Consider the following 21894-nt stretch of genomic DNA (forward strand, 5'->3'; position numbering starts at 1 on the left):
TACTGAAGCATTTCTCTATCTCAGTTTAGCATTTACCCAGTATCAACTCTCACACAATAATAGACACCTAAGGAAACAAGGCAGCTGGCAGACCTGTTTTAAAAATGTCTACTTAGGCTCATTTGCAGAAGAAACCTCAAATCAGGTTTTTCGCAACCCAGGACAATGCTCTAAACACTGGTTTTTTTGAAAGCTTTTGATTTGCTATACATACTACACAACCATCATGCCTGAAAGGCAAATTATGCAGCCAACTATCTGGGCCCCCAGCTGGGATGGCAAATTTGGTCCAAGCCCTACATCAGGTACTGGGAATTCTTCCCATTAAATGGGGAAACTTGTAGAAACATGGAAACGTTTCTTACTCCAGCTTCAGTTTACTGACAGCAGCGTTCCCAGTTTACCAGCAAGCAGGCAATCCTGCTTTACCCATTTACAACAGCATAAAATCATTATTAGTATCTGTTGGGAAATATCTAATGCAGCTTCAGCCTTTTAGCTTCTCCAGGTGGTTCCTCTGTATATTGATTATTCCCTCCTCTGACCTAGTCTTTGACTGGCAATTTAAATTCCTTTGTCTCATGGCTCCTTTGTAGTGAATTGGAAGATTTTGGTTGCCATATGGTCTAAGAGAAGGGGAAAGGATTCTTGATTTCTGATATGCTCCTCTGCCGGCTCTGCCGCTGACAGCTAAGAGATGCCTCCCCCATCTTGGTACTCTGCCTCTTCCCTTAAGTAACAACACTAATCCACAGCAGAGGTTGTTAGCCACATTCAGAAACCCCAGGGAAAACGTGACTACATAGTTACAATACATTAATGATGCATAAAAACGCAGCTTAAAAATTATACAAAACACTTACACTACCCCAGTAAGCATATCTATAGCAGTTTCTATAGATGGCTGGTGTTTAAGATCATTCTTCTCTGGTTAGGGTGTTAATTGTCCATTCTCCCTTAAAAACCCTAAACGCTCTGGTTAGGTGTCAGCTGATCTCGGGGTCTGGGATCTCAATGGTGCTCAAACATTGGCCTCTTATTCCCATATAGTATTTAGCTCCTTCTGTTTGGCTTTGCCGAGGACAACTGAAAGAGAGTTGTTAACAATGGTGGTAACTGCTGTACTTTGAAAACAGGGGAGATGCACATTCCTGGAATATAGCATGCAGCAAAAAGGATTTTAGATCCAAGGCCAAGTTCTTTTTTTAGGATGTTTGCCTGCAGCTTCTGCTGAAGTCAACCAGAGCTACTAATGTTCACCCAAGAGCAAAATTTGACATATAACATTTATTTTATGGTATACACAAGTCTAAATAGGGAAAATAAGAAATGCGTAACTGAAAACTAGCTATTAAGTTTGGATAAAGCAGAACCGAAAGGCAGCAGTTGTCCAAGTGCAGGAGCACTTTAGTTTGCCATAGCCCGGGTGCAATTCCATGAGCATCTTCTCCTTTTTCTGCTGGGGTGACAGAGCTGACACAACACAAAAGAGTATTAATACATCTTTAAGCTATCTGAATTCACAAGCAGATTTCTGCCTAGAAATATTGAAGGACTAGTGGGCCAACAGTATGGAGAATAACTCATGACTTGCTCATTCCCCAGCCATTCCCCCAAGTCCCACACTGTCAATTAGGTAGCACCACGGTGGTTTTCCTTCTCCTGGTATGAGTAGGAAGGAACTCGTGTTATCAGCAAGATGGGGCAAAAGGATTATGTCCACAGTGATTTACAGTGGCCTGCAAATAATTCTGAAAACAGTTTAAAGCTCCTTGCAGTATAGCAAAAAATATTGAAAATGTCCACATTTTTTCCTTCTTGAAGGTCAGTTTGAATACTTTTCTTATTACCACTGACATAGTAAAGTGTCAGCATGTTGTCTGCATGTTGCTGCTTTAATTTCTCCATGACAGAAAGAGGTGCAGAGAGAATAAAAAAAAAAAAATCTTAGTCATATTGTCCTAAACTAATGTAGTTAAAGCCAAATCCTTTCCTATGACAGGCTTTGCAAGGACTAAGCAGTAATTCCCTTAGTTTTCTCATGCTCATTTCATGAGAAATGTGAGTTGCTCTCAGGAATTATCTGCATGATTATCAAGGTGCAAGAACTGAAACCAAAATAAAAGCAGAGTATTTGCTTCCCAAAAAAGCAACCACCCTTTAGAATTTATCTGCAAAAGAAATAAAAGTAGTAAAGATCTCACTCCTCTGAAGTGCCAAAGTGCCTCTTGTTCAATCTGCTCGTTTGGGGTGGTGGGTGGGACAGAAATGGAAAGCAGGAAATTTGAAAGAATCCTTCTAGGAGGTAGGTGTTCAAGTACATCTCCCACATGAGAAGCCAAGTCCAGAATTTGCATTACCTACATTGCTTTATTGTCTGCACACTCAGACAACGTCTAGACAATTCTATTGTAAATAACAGTCTTTCTGTGCTGCTATTAGAAACAGGAGCCATGCAAGAATTACATAAAGTCTTAAATGCAGACCTACCTATAAAGAGAGAGGGAGGGCAGAAATACTCCTCTGTGCATATGTCTGTGTGTGTGTATATATATATATGCGTGTGTGCATATACACATAGGTTTATTACAAAAAAAGCACAGAGGAAGTTACTAAAGTTAGTAATACAATTCATTGTGCTATTTGTGATGAACTGTCAAATAACACACGTTTCTTTGGACCCTCTGACAGCCTCTACCTATTCCAACTGTATTATACAATCAGCTAATAGTGGAACTGTACTGGTCTAATCCATTGGCATTACAGCATGGACCAAGATGAAGATCACAACACTTCAAAGATAAATATATATTAATAGACTACCTAAATTTTGCCCTATTTTTTTTTCTTTGATTGAAGATCATTTTCTGTACAAAGTCCAAAAAGTCAATAGAAGCAGTGAGTGCTTGGTATCCCTCAAATTTAACTTGCACTGCAGCTTAAGGAGACATTCAGTGAAGTTTTCTCCCTTGCTTCAGTGAACATTTACATGAGATTTTAAGGAAGGAGGAAAAGAAATAAAACTTTTCAAATAGTTAATGACAAGCTCTTGTTACAATGATGAGTCCATCCAGGAATAAAAGCCAGAGTAAGCTTACAAAGATAAAAAGTTATGTTTAAAAACTTAACAGGTCACTCAGGAAGAAATGCAACAGTGCCTCAGTGAAATCTGGTGTTAAAGCACATGACGTACCACAGCATTCAGCCCTGCACAGGCACAGGGATATTTATGCACTGGGTTATTGGAAACTTTATTCTTAAAGATAAGACTTCTATGCTATATGAGAGTATGTACCTGCACAGGAACTAGGATTTCTTGAAACAAGTTCTGAAAATTCAAATTAATTTTAAAGTGTAAATCCCAGAAAGATATAGCAATCCCAAAGACTAAAAGTTACACTTCTTCACTTTCTTCCCCACTGTTCCCACCATTGTTACAGGCAATATCTTAATTCTCAACGTACATGATACCAAAGCCACTGGCTGCCAGTACAAAGGAGGTCACCAGGACACTAGTTTTGTGCTGCTGTGCACTTCACAACTCTCTGAGGCCTAATCCATCCCACTCCAGCCCAACTTTACATCTGCTTCTGCAGGGAGGAGAGGTTGGGTGGTGGGACAACCCTACCTGCTTCTGCAGGAGAAAGGCATGGTTATGGGCCATGCTCTCCTTTTCTTCCGAGCAATCCCTTCTCACCCCAGCAAAGACCAAAGGCAAAGTATTTGTAGATCACCAGGTAAGAGAAAAAAATTGTTGAAGTGTTTCAATACACCTCATGTAGGGAAGAAGAGGAATACGTCTCAGCACTGAGTTGTATTCAGTCTGCAGGAAAATACTTCAGCCCCTCAAGAAGATCAGACAAGCGGGAAGATCACAGTAAGTGCCTGAGCACTGAGATAATGCAGCCTCAAACCCAAAAGATATACATTTAGTAAAGCAAGTTTATTATCTCACCACATTTTTGTTGGCATCAATACCGCAAAATGATACCACCTCTCCCTACCTCAGCATCATCTGTTTCTTTTCAGACATCTACCACCAACCCTCTACTGTACTCTGTCCTTGAAATCTGATACCAGTAGCTTTATCTGTCAAGCTCTTGGGGGTAAACCACACAGGGCCTTAATGTGAAATGTTCAATCATTTGTTAAAAGCATAATCATAAAGAAAGGCTCATCTTTTGCCCTTCAGGTAAACCCACAGGTCACATTTCAGTTTTTATACTGGTGAAACAACCAACTGTGAATGTGTGGGATAAATGAAGCAGGAATTATTAGTGACAAGTAGCAAATGACCATGTGAAATCCAACACTCAGTATCTGAAGGTCTACATTCAAACATGGTTAAGACCTTACCAGGCTAACTTAAATCAAACTTTGATGGGAAGGGCAGAAATGGCATCAGCCAGCAAACCTGTATGTGTGGGCCTACAGTGCTTCATTTCTGCTGTCCAGACAGAGCAGGACTGGAATGAAGGTGAACTCAAATGACCTTCACAGCTCTAAACCCATAAAAACACATGCATCCAAGAATGTGGTCATCAAGGGAATGGCAGAAATTCATTAGTATCAGCTCCTAGTCTTTCAGATTCCCAGCTGCAAAATTATCCCAGTCATACCACCAAATATGGAAAATAAACACATTCAATAAGAAGTGATGAATTGCATCTTTTGAATTCCCGCATCCTATCTAAGGAGACAGGCAAAGGGAAGAGCAAAACATGAGTACAGTGTAGCTGCCTAATTCAAGTGGCAACACATCACATATTTGCAGGCCATCAGAACATTATTATATCTGTTCCTATTGTAAAATTTCTAGCACACCAGAAATCCATTAGCAGTGATGTTCTGGCAAACCACCAAAGAGAAATACATCCTCTTATACCAAAAAAGAAATGAAGATCAAAGAATCATTATGGATAAGTACAGGCTAAAGATCAGCAAGCTCACCCAGAAAATACATTGTAATGTAAGATTTAACAATTCTTCCAAAAAGAGAAAGACAAAAGAAACCCTCTAACTTTGTACCAAAGCAAAGGCTGTGCGTATATAAATGAAAAGCTCCAGCCACCATTTTTCATTAACACTGGAAATGTATTTATATTAATCTCTTTAGCTAGACTTGGCAGCTTCTTTACAGTATCATATTCAGCTTGATCTTGCTGTTTCTCTGCAGCTTCATGTTTCATGATTTCCACTTACTGATGAGCAACTTACCAGAGTGAAGTACAATAAACCAAATTTATTCTTTGGCTAATTTCTAGTAAGTTTCCTCTGTAATCAAATTGGCCACTTGACACAGGCAGAAATGCATTGATAATCTGACACCTTTGGACGGATTCCTGTCTCTAAAGTCATTAGAATTCCTTTGCTTCTTACAATTAAGTAAAAACAGAGGTGACGCTAAAACACATGGCAACATAACAAAAGCTTTTTGTCTCTTCAGTGACATTTAGAAATAGCTGTCCCTTTAGGAAGTGGAGATACTTCTGAATTTTCTTACTTCTTTGCTCTCAAAACATGTGTAACTCCCTTATAGAAAGATTACGTCAAGCTCATTTTTCCTCCTTTTCTCTCAGCATAACTTCATTGACTACTATCAAAATTTGACAGAACAAAGGGAAAGTGTGATTCATTAGAAGACCAACAATAAGCAGAGAGACAATTATAATTTTACTGTCCCCACCAAGGCTGTCTCTGTGAAAGGAAGGTTGAATGGGTGCCACGAGTATCACATTTACAGTGAGAAAAGGCACAGTTTTACTCTAACTTAACTGCTATGTAGAGGGAAAATCTTTAAGATGTGCTTTTTTGGCTGGCTGGCTTAGGCAGAACCAAAAGATACCAAAAATGCACAATCTTCAAAGAGACAGGGTGATTTTTTTTTTTTCTTTTAAAATGATGTATTAAGTAATCTCTACAATGTTTTAGAGTTTCAGAACTGTCACTATGGTATATTTGATAACACGCAACAAGGGGCTTAAAATCTGTCATGTCCTTTGGACATGAATGCTTTCATTTTGTTCTTCTGAGGCAAATCTCACATCTTTGATATTTAGGCTTTCCATATTCAATATATCATCAGGAGGTGTTTTACTTTAGGGGATGAGTACATCCTGTACATTTGTAACTTTTCCTGTACATTTACACCCTCCCCAATAGATTCTTCAGTAAGAACAAGGAGATCTGATATGAGGTAAACAACAGTGGATAAAAATAAATTTGGCTATTTAAAAGCTGGATTTTAAGTGGTTTTATTTCTTGGAGAAAGAAGGGAAGAATGATCAAGAGCAAAAAATTGTATTTTTTTTTTCAGTTGACCTTTTACATCTCAAAAAAGGGCAGAAGCCCAATTTAGAAGAAATATCTCTTTGTAGGTCATCTTTAATAAAAGTACAAGATGATTCTTCTCCTTCATCTCACTGTGTATCACACCAAATGACAGCATTTTATTTCCTTTGGGATGGTAGAAATAAAGTAAATGGAACAGAATGAGGACAGATGATAAATACTCTCTAACACTGTATTGTCATTTTTTTTTTAAAGAAATAGAACTATTATCATACAACGAGTCCTTCAGTGAATTGATAAAGGGATCTTTTCTGGCCTACATGAATTTATTTGTATTTTATGGTAATACAAGCAGATTCCGTACTCCTTCGTTAAAACACTTGAAAAGAAACAGAAAAGGGATTAAAAAAAACCAGTTCTTTTCAATAACGTACCATAGAACAGCCACATACCTCCGTGTTTCTGTTAGCATTACCTGATGGTTCATTTCATTAAACAACTTCTTAATATATTGGTGCAAAGTAAATTGTTCCATGCTTCCATAAAACACAGATTTTAATGCTCTATTTGATAAGCAGTATCAATAAGGTATCTCTCATTGCTTCATTCATCTACTACTATTTCGTAATGGAACGTGGACAACAAAGAACTAAAACTAAATAGGAAACAATTAGGTATTTGAAGAATTTTAGAAACATACTGAGTTCTGTTCAAGTCAGAGGATTTTTTAAAAGGAAAATTTGATTATCATATAATTGAAAAAAACAGGGAATTAGATGGGCCATTACAGAAGCATCACAGTAACAATGAATCACAGACTGTAAAGTCCAAAGCCCTGGCAAGTATCAAATGAGTCCAGCTGTTTGAATTGAGAGAGGATCAGGTTATAGCCAAGCCAACCCTGAGCTACAGTACGTCAACAGGATAAGAGTATCTTTGGGTTATATGCAAGAAGTTAAAGGTTTACCAGTAAGATACTTGTCTATAAAAAATAACTTTTAACATGCCTGTCTACAAATTAGAAGCATCCTCTGTGGGGGATACCCTCTGACAAAAGGCAACAAGCCTGACTCAGCCCAGGGTGCCACGGGGTGCTGTGGTACCAGTGTGACGGGACACAAACCCCAACGGGTGAGCAGCACATCTGGCTTCGTTGGCCACAGCACCCCTGACAAAAGGGAAACTGGGCAATGGGCAGGATCAGTAGTCCTCCTACCACATTTGCATTTGCTAATTGGTGCTCCAGGATTTGAAAACCTGATTTTCGTGCATGTTTTGGGAAGTCTCCCCATACGGATGGGTCATTACACTGGGTGCGCTTCTCATGCCAAGACAGCAGGGAAGAGAATCAGAGCAACATGCACAAACCCATTCAAACAAAAGTGCAGAATTTGGTTTGTTTTCTTCAAGGAAACAAACTTTCTGCATTAAGATGACACAACTGTCTGTAAATGATGTTTTACCCACTAGCAGGTCCTAACCAAATGAAAACAATTACATTAAAGACTACACACCATACAGAAAGTCTGTCAAAAGAAGCCTGTTTCCAGCCACTGAGTGAGCAAATGTGAGCACACCCGTCTCGAATCTCACTAGCAATACACATTAAAAAATGCTACATAAATCTCACACAACCACAGAAACAAACAGCTGTAGAATTCATAGGTAGCACCTTGTATCTGTAATAGAGACTGCAAAGAAAGCAAACGAGTCCATTGCTTTGATGCAACAGAGTTTGTGTGCACAAGTCGAGCACTGTTATTTGCCAGGTAAGATGTTCCATATGTTAACAACATATTGTTTTAATACTGCCTGTTGATTCAGTCTCTGGACTAAAAACACATTTCTTAAGTAGAACCACTATCTTGAGTAGAAGAGGGCTGAATAACCTATTCCTCATGTAATGATCTTGCAGAATTAAAGACCGTGAGTTTGTATGCTGATGGTTATTCAGCCATCCGTTAGGTCCTCCAATTCCCCCCCGGAAAGCCTAATAATTTCTACTATTTTCATTCACCATATATTCATTCCTAGCTCCATGCATCACTTGACTCCTTGTCTAGAAAAAGGGGATTCCAATTCATTTCACTGCTTAGCTGAGGAAAGTATTTGAGCCCCAAGCTAAAAGGCCTACAGCACTTCCTCTGTTTCTGTAAGTGCTATTTTGAATGCACATATACAGAAGGTCATGATGCCAAAGGAATTCTCAAGGAGAAAGTAAAAAACAGGGCAGAGCGGCTGGACAGCACAGGGAGAGGCACATGAAGGAAACTGTATCAGCAGGAAGGCTGCTGACTCACGGAGGAGGTGCCCCATCAGTGACAGCATAGAAAATACCTGCTATTCACACTCTAGTTCATGCATTTTCCTGTTTACTACCCTCTTCATATGTCTTACTCTTACTAGTATTTATATGTAACAATTCGTAGGACAGTAGTAGTGTTGTAGCCACAGTGGTCTGAGAATCTAAGTGACAGAAAAGTAAGAAAAGATAATCGCTTCTATTAGACCAACTTGTATAGCTGTTGCTTGCTTCTGTAAATACAAATTCTATTCTAGCTGTTAAACCACAACCAAGTATAGAAATAGTTGGAAAGGTCAATGATTTGTTTTATATTGTTTACAGAAGTGGCATTAATGTATATACAATCCAAACATTCAAGTAAAGACTCTGGTGCCCAAACTATTGTTAGCATATGAGGATATAATTCCATTTCAACTGTAAATCCAGAAATTACACTTTGCATATCATAGTCACTTTGCAAAGGCTAAATCAAAAATACAATTAATTTTTCTTTTAAAATCTTTCATAATGGCTAGAGGTCATTTGATTGTTAAAGTTACTGCCACTTGGAGATACTTGGCACTTAGAAGATAAATTCAGAGGCACTGAAACATGTTAAGCAATTTGATTCTTTCCCTAGTTTAAGCCATTTTACTTTAAAGAAGAGGCTAAATATAGCACATGATTGATCTGTACATATGAGGTATCTCTGTATATATGTGTATAAGATACATAGCTCCTAAGTGATCTGGTAATCCAAGGAATATCATCAAGAAAGAAAAATATTATAGTAATAGAATGATAATATCTCTCCAGAATAATTAATCATTTTCTTCCTACACACACACACTCACAAATACACAGTAATATATTTTCTATAATTATTTTTGTGTCAAAAAAATTCAGACCCTGGAAAGGCAATTTACTCAGTGCTGATAATCCCATATGTTTTAATTACTCTACTATACTATAAACTAACAAATATTGCTTCCAATGAATGCAATTACCTAAAAGCAGTAAAATATTCTTTATCACATCCATTGAAAGGAAAACAAAGGACTGACCTTTTCAGAAACTTTTTTTAATGGGCTAGGAAAGTATCTTATGAGGGGATGCACAGATTTTGTATACACATATAAATGTTTTCAAGTGCTATTTTACTTAGAAGTCACAAACCATTGAGCTTTAAGTGGTGTTTCAGAAACATCAGGGTAACTCTCTCGCAGGTGATTAGAACTACGTTACAGTGACACACTTGGAAATAATAGGTGAATGAAACAAATTACCTTTTTTGTTCTCATTTTAACCAGAATGCCAATTAAGCACTTGCAAGCGACTTTCCGTATCCCCATCCAACTGAAGTCAGTTGCAAACTTGTGTTGATTTCAACAGCCTTTACCAAGAGCTGGTACTAAATCAACAAAAAAAAAAAATCTATTGACAGTAATAGAGGAATAATCATAACACAAATTTGTTAACCTAAAACTACATTATAATATTAAAAAATAAAATGTAATGGAGTTATCAAAAGCAATTTACCCTTTCCAAAAGAAGTCTTAAGCATAATGGAACATTATACAGAGCAAATTAAAGGAAGGTATTAAACTTACTGATAATCAACACAGGTTTATGGAAATTTTTTCTTGTCAAAGTAACCTGATATTTTTCTCGTACAGGATTACAAATTCAATAATAGCAATAGTGATGATATAGTAAGATCAAAGAACACAGTTCATATTTAATGAACAGTCAATTCTAAGCTTGGAAGAAGCAAGTTTTTAAAAAACAAAAGAATAAGAAAAAAAAAGAAAGAAAAAAGAAAATCTTGGGACCTACGTAAAGAGGTGTATTAGTTAGAAATGGGAAAGTTGTGCTACCTTTATACGTGACGCTGCCAAAATGCAGTACTGAGTCTACAATTCAGCAAGGATACTGACAAACTGGTGAGTTTGGTGAAAAGGCACAGAAATTATTAAAGGACTTAAAAGGTGCCATTTTATCAAAGATCCAGGAGCTCAACCTATTTAATATAACAAAAAGAAGGCTGATAATGCTATACATACCAAGGTGGGAGGAAAACTCAATCCTACAGGGCTTTTTCAGTCTAAAACTAATGTTCAAACTTCTATCATTGAGGGTAATTAACTATTCAAACAATTTATATTTTGACAAATTCTTCATTCCCATACTTCTTCAACACAAAACTGAAAAAAACCAACCCAAAAAAAAACAACCAAAAAAAAAAAACAAAAAAAACCAAAAAAAACCACAACACAAAAGGCAGGAACCCTTAGTGATGATGCTACACAAGTCTAACTGCATAATCCCAGGCATTCTCCCTAGCCTCAGGATATGTTTAGTGATACACTAGTAAAACCTTGATTTTTCATCTTACCTTTGTCTTTTAGCCCAGGCAGAATTAGTTGGAAGAAATCTCTGCAGAACTGACATTTTTCATTAAATATAAAAAAAAAATATAAGCCGTTCAAAAACAGTTTGTGCAAAATATGTGTTAGCAAAGCATGCTACCACAAACAGAGGTGCAGAATAAATGCCTCCCAGAGAACAAAATCAACCTCTGAAATTAAGCAACAATATGAGGGAGAAAGTTTTTCTTAACTCTGGTTTGCAGTTATGACCATACCAATTTTTTCTGTCAGAGACTGGGAAGGGGGAAAGAATGACTTTCCAAAATAGGGTTGTGAAAGAACAATCCTGTTGGGTCAGCTGGGGTTCTGATCACAGAGCACATGATAAACATCACTTAACAAATAATTCAAAAATAGGGCAGAACATGATTCAGTAATGCATTCAGAACACCTGAACCCATTCTATATAGTGCTACCTGTAAATTGGTACTAAATATTACAATTTTCAGAGCACTCTCATATGGTGAAAAAAAAAGGTATTATTTTAAGTAAGAATCAATTACCAAAATATGATCGTACCCAAGTGGGGCTCCTCAGCCTGCATGCACAGGGCATGAATAAGAAAAGTGAACAGAGCTTGAACTCCCTCGATCCCAATAAATTCCAGCTGCTAGTGAGAACAATTGGGATTGTGTGAACCCAAGTCATTCATTAAAATAACTAATAAGTGATTGAGTTGGACTTTAAGGAGACCCAAAACAGCTTAAAGGAAGAGCTGCTCCTCCACAGGTTTGATCTGACCATCAATTACCACATGCAGTTACCCAAACAGTTTACCGCGAGTCATTACAAGAGTAACAAAGATCATAAAGCATGGAGTACTTTTAGAGCAGAAAAGGCAGACGGGTCTTCTCACACCCGGCAGCACAACCCAGCAGGTCATGTCACGTCACATCACGCGGAGCCCCTCAACCACTCACCCGAACTGCAGGTGACCAGAAGGAGCATGAGACTCACGGTTGGCAATGCAGGAGAAAGACTACCAGAAATTATAATAGTCAGTAACGGTATAACTGCATTTTTTAAACCACATCAGGAAGCTAATCCTTTTGAATTCCACACAGCCAAATGTTTACAATTTAGAGCAAGTTTAGGAATATGTTTTTCATTTACAGCTTACATGACACATTGATATTAGTGTTGGAGACCATTTGCCAAGAGAAATTACAGGCAAGGTTTCAGCAGTTTGTCTCGTGAAAAAGCTGGCACTTGTCTGTCAAGCTGCCTTTTATTTTGCTTCTGTTTTCAGGATTTTTTGATGAAGTTTACGATCTGAGTCTGTAAGGTTTGCGAAACTCTAGTTAAAAGACATTCCTAATAAACATTCCCCACAAGGCACGAGGAATGTCTGTATCCTTCTCAGCATAAGCTGCAAAAACTATTCAGTGGCAAGGCAAAATAATTAATTCCTGGAGTGCCAGGAACCTTCCAGTATCACTAACCAGAAATAATTTAAATTAAGACTGAAATATACTAAAATACCTACCCATATTTTCTGAAGAAGCTTCTTTGGTTTTGCCAAAGGTTTTTTTTTACCTTTTGATAAATGAAAAGTGCATTTATTTTCCACATAGAGATTAGAGTAATAGCAGAGTTTATAAAAATTGCCTCATTTGAAATCTTTCAGCCTTCTGAATGTCGTTGATCGTCATGACCATCGATTTATACCCAGTGTCAGTACTCCTCCAGCATACGGTCAGGCACTTGATGGGAACAGAAGATGTGTGAGCTTCCTAAAGGGGTAGGGTTTCTGAGCACATCTTGCCCAGCCTACTACTACTTTATAGATTATTTTCCACTAATACATGGACCAAAGGAATCAAATTTGTGTTGCAAGATGAAAAAGCAGGTGGCAGCCATGCTCCATCCTAGCAACTGAGTGTCACCAGGAAGGACAGAGCAGTCCTGAAGTGCTGAATATAAACTTGAAAACCTTATTTATGCTCATGAGCCTTCAGAGTACTTCCCTGTCACCACAAACATGAGGATCTCAGGCTATCGATGTGTTCACTCACAGAAAAAAAAGCCATGATCGGGGAGGGCTCTTCCTGTTATAGCATGAGGAGCCAGGGCACACACAGGTGGACAGATGCCCCACGGAGCTTTCTGAAGGCCAAGAGTCTCCTTAGCAGGGCACCTGGTGTCCACTCTGCACCTCAGAAGTAACCACAATTCACACGCAGGCTCAAGACATGCCCTCTGCCTGTCTCCGTGACAGGAGACACCAGAGCCCTCGTATGAAGGATGATGCTGCAGCTAGGAAGGGCCTTGATCATCCTTCTTGCCCGTCGTGGCTACCACGAAGTGAACCTGAGGTGGTCACCCCACGCCAGGGCCTGTCCACACTCCAGACAAGCACAGATACTGCAGTTTTTCTGATCATCCAACTTGCAGCACGCTCTTTCCCAATCCAACCCCGTGATCACAGCTTGCTGCTTTGGGCCCTTATGCCGTAAGGTCTCTGCTGCTTCACATGCAGATGAACATGCCCTGGCCCAGGTCCCCTCAGAAAGATCCACGTGGTCCACAGGACCAAAAGGGCCTCAAAGATGCTTTCGGAAACATGTCCCGCTTCCTGATGAGCTCTGCTGTTTAATCACATAATTACAACCCAAGATGAGAGTGTAAATGGTCATGTGGCTACATTTAAGAAGAAATATTCTGCAGGAAAAAAAATAGTCATTTGCTGAGCCATCACAGCATTAAAAACTTCAAGGGGGAGGAATTGAAAAACAAATAAATAAGCACACTTAATTGCTATGCAACTCCTGCACCATTCTGGGTCGATGGCCAGAGCCGGACGCAGGCTGAAGGAGGGAAGGCTGCGAGCAGCGCCCGCCTGCGCAGCCCAGCGGTCAGGCCCCAGCTTTGCTAATGCTGAAGGCAGCATTAATGAAGACGGCCACAGAAAACAGCTCCATTAGATACAGTTCTGAACGCATAAGGATACCACGGCAATGGATTCATAAACACACCGACGCAACTAATGTGTCCCTAACCTTTGCCTAAGGGATTGAACCTTTTAAAAATACAGCTGATTCGATCTGAAAGCTCCTTTGTAAATACTTCAGACAGTTGAACAGGCAAAAAAAAGTTTAAAAAGAAACACTGTTATCTCAAAAAAAGCTCATTGTAGAGATGCTATGGCAACTCGGGGAAAAAAAGGAAGAGAGAAAGAATGATGATGTATGTGGAGAAAATACCATCATCACTGCAAAAAAGGAAACTACATTGTAATTATACCAGCTTTTTATCATCATTTTTTATTAGCATTCAAGGTAATGTTTCAGCGTATCTCACATATGCATTTAATGTGAACAAATATGCATTCAAAACTGGTTAAGATCCAAAATGAGCAAGAAGAAAGCACGCAGATTTCAATGCTAAATTAAACTGCCACACTGTAGTGCCAGTTGGAAATTTTTTTTTCCTTTCTCTCACTTGCATCTAGGACTGGCAGAACAGTCCCCTCCTGGGCCTCAGTTTTCCTGATGTCTGAAATGTCAGTGTAAGCTCTGCTTTTTGATTTCCCTGCCCTGCTCCTGTATCTTCCCAGCTTGTTTCATTGCAGAGATCAGCCTTTGGTGAGAGGCCACTGTTGTGAGAGGTGGCAGAGGAAGGAACTAGGAAAGGACAGTTGCTTCAGCTAACACCCAGATTCAATAGTAGCATCTCCTTTGGTGAAGTGAAGAGATAAAACAGAGGGTATCAGGTAATGGGGGAAGAGAGACAAGTAGGAGACCATAAATATTTCTGCCAGCTTCAACTGTCAAAGTGTACAAAAAGTTGCCAAGAAAAAGGTTGCAAGAAAAACAAGAAAGTTGTGTGGCACCTATGACGATGGCAGAGGGGACAATTATTCCTGATGGAAAAAGAAGAGAAAGAAATGTGCAACTCTTTGGAGAACTGAGTAAGAACAAAGATGGAAAAATACACAAACACAACAGAATACAAAATACAAAAGGGTACATAACAGGGGGATGTATAACAAAGCACAGACAAATGCAGTGGAGGAAACAGAGAAACTGACTCTCAGATAAAAAGATGAATTTGAAGAGAATAGAGAAAATAATGCCCCCAAAGAGAGCAGCAAAAGAAGAAAATCTATTTGCAGACAGACATTAGGGGTCAGGGGCTTTTTTTTTTTTTTTTCTTAAAGCTCTCTGTTTGCTACTATCATTTTAATTTCGAACTTTTTTTCTCCATAAATTGGGGAACCATACAGAAGAACGAACACTTGCGCTGTGACTGACCACCACTGACATTGTAACTAGAGATGACGCTCAGATACATTCAGATGTACAAGACATACACACCAGCCTTTAAACAACAGGGAGACTGCAAGAAAGGAAACTGACAGAGCCAGGGAGAGTCTCTCCTTTCTGATAACCTATGTATTTTAAATTACTTTTTCTCCCCCTCTGTCCCCCATACCTCCTTTAACATTCCTCAAATGTGTATTACACATAAGAGCTAATTTTACCACAGGGGCCTGCTTCAGCATGCTTTTGATATTAGCAGAGGTTCAGTTATAAGTAGTAAGCTGATATTTTTTCCAGAGGAAAACTAAAATCTTGAACCTTGCTCCTTACAAGAATTCAACTACTTTTCAACTATAAAGCTACTGTGGGCTAAATAGTGGTTTTCTCTCAGGACCCTTAGAAAATACATACAGAATATAATAGGGAGAGTAAGAATTACAAGAGAAGAAAAATACATACAGCCTTCTGAATGAAACAAATTTGTTCACAGGAATAATAATTAAAAATACATTTTAAATGTCGCTCTGCTATACTTGGCCCTCTTTTTATTTGATGATCTGCAAATGCTATTTCAGAAGTAGTTCAAATGTTCATTTAAATATCATGACAGAAGCCAAACATCTTAATTTCCTTGCAGCCGCCTTGTTTTCATTTTGGACAACTTGTGATAGGACTTTTTCACATTATAAAAAGCACAGCTCCTCAAGAAAAGTTCACATTTAAGTTGGATTCTGGCACTCTTAAGAACAATAAGGATACATTTTGACAGTCTTATACAAATACGGGTCTAATATCATTAAAGACAATAAAAGAATGACATGGAAATGGGATCCAGCTCAAAACAAATCAAATTTTAAACATACACGTTTGTGTGTGTGTTTATGTGCATACATACATGTGTGTAAACGAAAAATCCACCTACAGAGAACTGTGGCAGCTCATAAAATCTCATCCTTAACTTGCCTTTTCATATACCATTAGTAAAAGTGTTTGCTTTTACTAAGATGACCTGAAATTCGTACTGTAAGGACAATCCTGACCTTTCAGAAACTAACTGTGACCACACCATTAATCTACCACCCAAAGTAAAAACAGGTTTGTGCACCCTACCCTCAGTAACATATAAATATGCATACAAAACTGCTATTTCCAACAAACATTTCAATGTTGAGGATTTGGTGCTTTTCAGCAGAAAATTCTTCCTCTAGAATTCTTTAAAAATGCATCTGTTATAAAATCATACTTCTAAACCAGCCTCTTTCCCTCTTCTTCCAGCAGCACAGTGTCTCTGCCATCTGTAACCAGCAAGCATTCACATGTGGTTTTTAAGTCATGTCAGTGCACATAAAGAAGTTGCCACTGTTTAAAATGTGTTTACAAGTGAAAAAAACTTAAATTTGAGTGGCTCCCACTGCAGCCCAAACGGTTCATCTTTATAGCAGAAAAACTTGGAGTGATTGAGCACAAACTCTTACACCAAACCATGCAACACTGCGTTCCATTATTAGGAGCTGAATTACTTAACAAAGCATTTCTATTTACTATATTATTTATTCTCTTTTCACTTCAGAACAGAAAAGCAAAGCAACTATTTTAAAACAGCTGTGCTAAGAGGCTACTTCAAAAACTCATTACTGAAAGCCACACAGCAGATTTCACTTTAAGTTTACTATTGTTCAATCTTTCCTCATAGACTGAAGTTCACAGCGTGCTACTGCCTTGTAATGCTTCTCTGTTCCCAAAAGACCGTAAACGCATCTGGAGAAACTTCATTCCCAACTATCCATCTCATTCTTTTTTGAGGATTAGCTGTCGTGCAATTGCTGTATCTCCAGTACTTTACACTTGGTTATTAAAATGCTAACAGCTACCAGTTTTCAGCAAATCCATCTTTTAACATCCAGGGAGGCTCTGCGTGAGTACAGTAATTTGCCTTTATGGTAAACTGAAAGATGGCAAATGAAATTATAACACTAAAACGTTAGTTACACTGCAATAGCTACTAAGTAGTAACAACAGGAATATCAAAACCTACAATGGTACTTGAGAAAATAACAAAAGAACTTAAAATATACTGCTACAGATGAACTCAATGCCTAGAAATAACATATGTGCTATAATACCACCTCTAAAGCCTCCATAGGAAAATGACATTTCACTGGCACCAGGTCTTGAACAAACATAGAGTAAGATACACTCATTACTTACTGGTTTAGCGTCACATCTAGGATGAAAGACGATCCAAAAGCATCAACCTGGAAGCTGGCTCGAGCAATGTGGGTAGACTGCAATATTGAAAAGACTGGAATCAGTATTCAGCCACAACAAAACATATCATACAGGTTTGTGAATGCAGAAATTAAATATATTTACTAAGTAACAATATGCCATTAACCAAATAAAATTGCATTGAAATGGACAAAGCAGTCTATGATAATAAACAAAAGATCTGTTTTCTGAATCTACGAGGCTTATTCAAGAACTGCCAACAACACAGCCTGTGACTGGGAGTAGCCCCCCATCTTAACCCATTCACACTGGAGGAAACTACTCTTTGAACCTCCAGCCAGGGCAAAACCCTGAGCAAAGGAAAGTGGAAGACTTCCCCTGGCTAGTGCGTTACTCGTTCCTTAACCTGGCTCTGCACACAGACCGGTGGAGAAAAAGCCGAGACGTTACTGGTTTGGTCAGTCTGGGATACACTCACAAACCTCACCGAGATTACCTGAAATCAACTGTTCATTTGGACACTCATGTAAGCCCATATAGTGAGACGATAGCAATGGGCTAAAATCTGATTAGTTGCATTTTCTATAAAGCTCTGACCCACTACCCTGTAAGCCATCTCCTCCAAAAGGCTTCCAAAACACCAAACCCCTGAGCAGTCACTAAAACCAAAGAAAAAAAGAGTGCTAGAGAAACATCTCTTTCTTTCTTTCTCTCTTTGCCATATATTTTCCCTGAATTAATTGCTTTCATTCGGTCCTATAGAGGACAAACATGGGAATACTTTGTAACTCACGATCTGCCAGAAATAGAATATTTATTCCAGCACTAGTGGAAGAAAATACTCAACTATCCAATGGAAACGCAACAGTTGTTTCTAGACCTGAAAACTCCCAAGAAACAAACAGCTGTGTTATTTAACTAATTAATAAGAAAAGCTACTTTCAGACATTTTGGAGCAGTTTCAACTTCATTCTTATTTTCTTTCCACTGAAATCTGCACATTAAGATTTGAAGCATGTAGACAGAGGAATCTAAAAAGGAACACTGAAGAACCACTTACAACTCTAAACTACACTTCTCTAAATACAATACAGGATAGTACAACTGTAACAAATGATTTATTGAAAACTCTGGGAAACACAGGACAGGATGGGATAATGTGAATCATCAAGTTCACTCTCTCTAAAACTACTGGCAGGCTTTCAATAGGCATTAAATCCCTAATAGTTGAGAATACCAGTTTCCCTGGAAAAGAACAGCAACAAAGAAATGGGAAGTCGAAGGAATCATGACATTTTTGTTTATTACATTTTTTAGTTGCCCTACAGCAGAATTTTCTTTTATGTCTCCATATATATGCATGAGTATTAATAAATAAAAAAGACAACAACCATGAATACATATTTACAAACAGTTGATTCCTTTAAAAAAACCAAAAGACAGCTTCTCTTACTGGAAGATGCTCAGGTTGAGTGCCCTCTATAAAAACACCTAGCTGTGCCACTGCAGTGAACATGCATGCAAAATTGCATGATGAGAAATTCCACATATTTACATTACAGTTTAGAAGGATGCAGTATTAACTTGAAAGCTTCTCAGAAGGCCTCTCAGTAGACACAACACACAGAGTCAGATATCATTTCAGCTATCCCCATTACACCTAACCTGCTTTGTAACACAGACCACAAGTCTTCACTAAGCGGTTCTTGTGATTTCTGGATGATTTAAGAGCATCTCTTTTGAACAAATGTATAATCTTTGACCAACTAACTGAATATAACATAGTTAACCTTATCTGGGTAAATAATTTCAGTGATTAACCACCATCAATATTAAAAGCCTACTTTCTATCCAAAAAAGCCTAAAGAAAAAAAAGCAGCTAGTCCCAAATGATCCACGACAGCCAGCTGTTATCTGCAATGACGGACACCCACAGCATGTACACACACCCACAGCACATAAGGCCACGGACATGTAGGACCATCATTTAGCTGTTTCTGGCCTGCACCCACTAGTGTAACAAAAAATACAGCAAAACCAACCATCAACAAATTATCAGGTTAGCATTGCCATTTGTTTTCCAACTCTCAGGCAGCAGAGTTTGCTTTGAATGATTTTAAAATTCCATCTTCTCCTGCTAGATGTGAAATTTTAGCCTGCTGCTCATAAACAGGATGTGACAGGCCAAAAAACGAGTACCAAAAAAGGTACAAGGGGCCAATGCTAGTTTAGTCATTCCCTTGTTCCACTCAGGACAACTGCTAACCTTAACTAACCTTCATTTACCTACCTGCACTGCAACAACCACTTTCTGATCAAAGGAGTAATGGCAGCCCAGTTGCTCACTTTTCATCGTTACATTACTAAATGCAAAGAACATTCTACAGCACTTTATTATTTCTGTTTGTTAACAACACAGCTACATATGCCATCATTTAGATCTCTGTACACAGTATAACCAAGTCTTCTGTATGACCATATGGTAGTACCAAAAGAGAATTCGTCAGTAAGGAAGAATATAAAAAGCCTAACTTAAATTTCTAAAGGTACATATACTAAATGTAGCATTTGTCATTAAAATGTATTCACCTCATTCACTATAAGAGCAAAAACGACTAGAGTTTTTTGGTTTGGTGTGGTTTTTAACTGCTAGGTATTTTGCATCATATTGATTTGGTCTGGGAAATTTCCTCCCTTGAACACGACTCTAAGATAAACAATTACAAGGCTAATGTATTTCTGAGGTGATCCTGGACTACAGTTATTCCCTGACAGAAGCTGTCAATGTGGATTTAAGGGAGAATATGCCTATTAATAAATTAAGATTAAAAACACTAAACAGATGTAATCACCCCCAAGACAAGTGGTGGAAACCCAGGAAGCTTACCATTACGTTTGAGCTGAAGTGCAATCAAGCGTATCTCAAACCTACTGAGATACCAAGATGCACATTTTGGATAGCCAAACTCAGCCCCTTCCAGAAATTGCAGCCCTTCCTTCAACCCTGATATGTCGTTCTAAAACACTGCAACACTGCATACCGTGGGCTGCTGCCGAAAATTAACAGTTCTGCCCCACCCTCGCCACGTGTTCCCACCTGCTCTCCCTTGTCGACTTGTGTGACTACCCAGAAAGTCAGATCAGCATCATAAAATTCATCATTACTTGGAGTGGATCCATCTTCTGTCAGACAAATAAGCTGATCCAAATAAACTACATAGTCACATCACGAGCAGATGCAATGGAAAGAAGCTGGAGGGGACATGCAGGAGAGAATGAAGAGGAAGGCAGATTCCCCCTTTCAATGACAGCTAACAGATCTCATTCAGTGTAACAAAAAAATGCACCTTAAGAGTGCCAGCCAGTACATTTTTTAGGATAACAATTCTTCTGAATATCTGGTTAAAAACCACAAAATAAAGAAACAGATTTTAAAAAGTCTTGACTCTACATTATTTTTAAGCACATGTACCTGTCTGCTCAGTGAATAGGTAAAATGGCCAGCTGCAAAGGAAGCTTACACTCATAGACGTAAGTCAATAAAAGAACCTAAAGAAAGGAAATAAGTACTTTTATTCTATCTATACCACCTCATTCAAGCAGAATTAGCAAGACACACCTGCAAAGGCCCCTCTAAACCACTGAAGCAAGACAATCAATTATGCCATTCAGTTAAACCAAGGAACTTTCTCAGAAAATGTGAGGCTTTTTCAACAACCATAGGCCTGACACGTTGATGGCTGACAACTGAGTCATAAAAGGGGAGTTCTTGGAGACCAGGGGAAATGCACTCAATGCGGAACATGAACAAGAGCCAGGAAAAGAGAATCTAACAACTTAATGGAAGAGCGCAGTGCCATGCCTCCAATGTTATCAAAAGTTCTGAAATTTTAATGTCATGCAACTGAAGAAGGAAAATATCGATAACAACTCTGAAATTAGCTGCAGTACTTTCAGATGCAATTTCTAGTGGCACATGAAGTGTACGACCCTGTAAGCCCCTGTATAGAAAACACTAAGCATCCCATGCATCTAATGCAACTACGCAAGAGCTAACTTTTGTCAAATATTGCAAAGTTCAAGCATCTCAGCAATTGTCTGAAAGGAATCAAAAGTAAATGGAGTGGAAAGGATTATTTCAAATCACTAAGCACAAAGATATTTTATCTAAAACAAGTATTAAAAGCTTGAATCCTAGAAAAACAAAAGTGGTACACAAACCTTCCTGCCAAACCAAGAGTGATACGATTCCAATTATTTTAAATCACCTGCTCCATGCCTCAGGGATGACTTCAGTAACAGAGGAGATGGGCAATCAGTACCAAGTACAACTGTTTATTATTACAAAGAAACACAACAGAATAATCATGACTTCTGATACAGTCCCTTCAGTAGCCCT

General features: G+C 38.5%; 1 protein-coding gene across 1 annotated transcript in view; it reads right to left on the reverse strand.

Moving 5' to 3' along the window:
• Nucleotides 1–21894, reverse strand: part of ADAM22 (ADAM metallopeptidase domain 22) — a 140434-nt gene that overhangs the window by 105488 nt on the left and 13052 nt on the right. The window contains 1 exon segment of the mRNA XM_030007955.2: nucleotides 17475–17551. Within this exon segment, the coding sequence (XP_029863815.2) occupies nucleotides 17475–17551 (77 nt within the window).

Source organism: Aquila chrysaetos, chromosome 3 (assembly GCF_900496995.4).
Source record: "Aquila chrysaetos chrysaetos chromosome 3, bAquChr1.4, whole genome shotgun sequence".
Lineage (NCBI taxonomy): Eukaryota > Metazoa > Chordata > Aves > Accipitriformes > Accipitridae > Aquila > Aquila chrysaetos.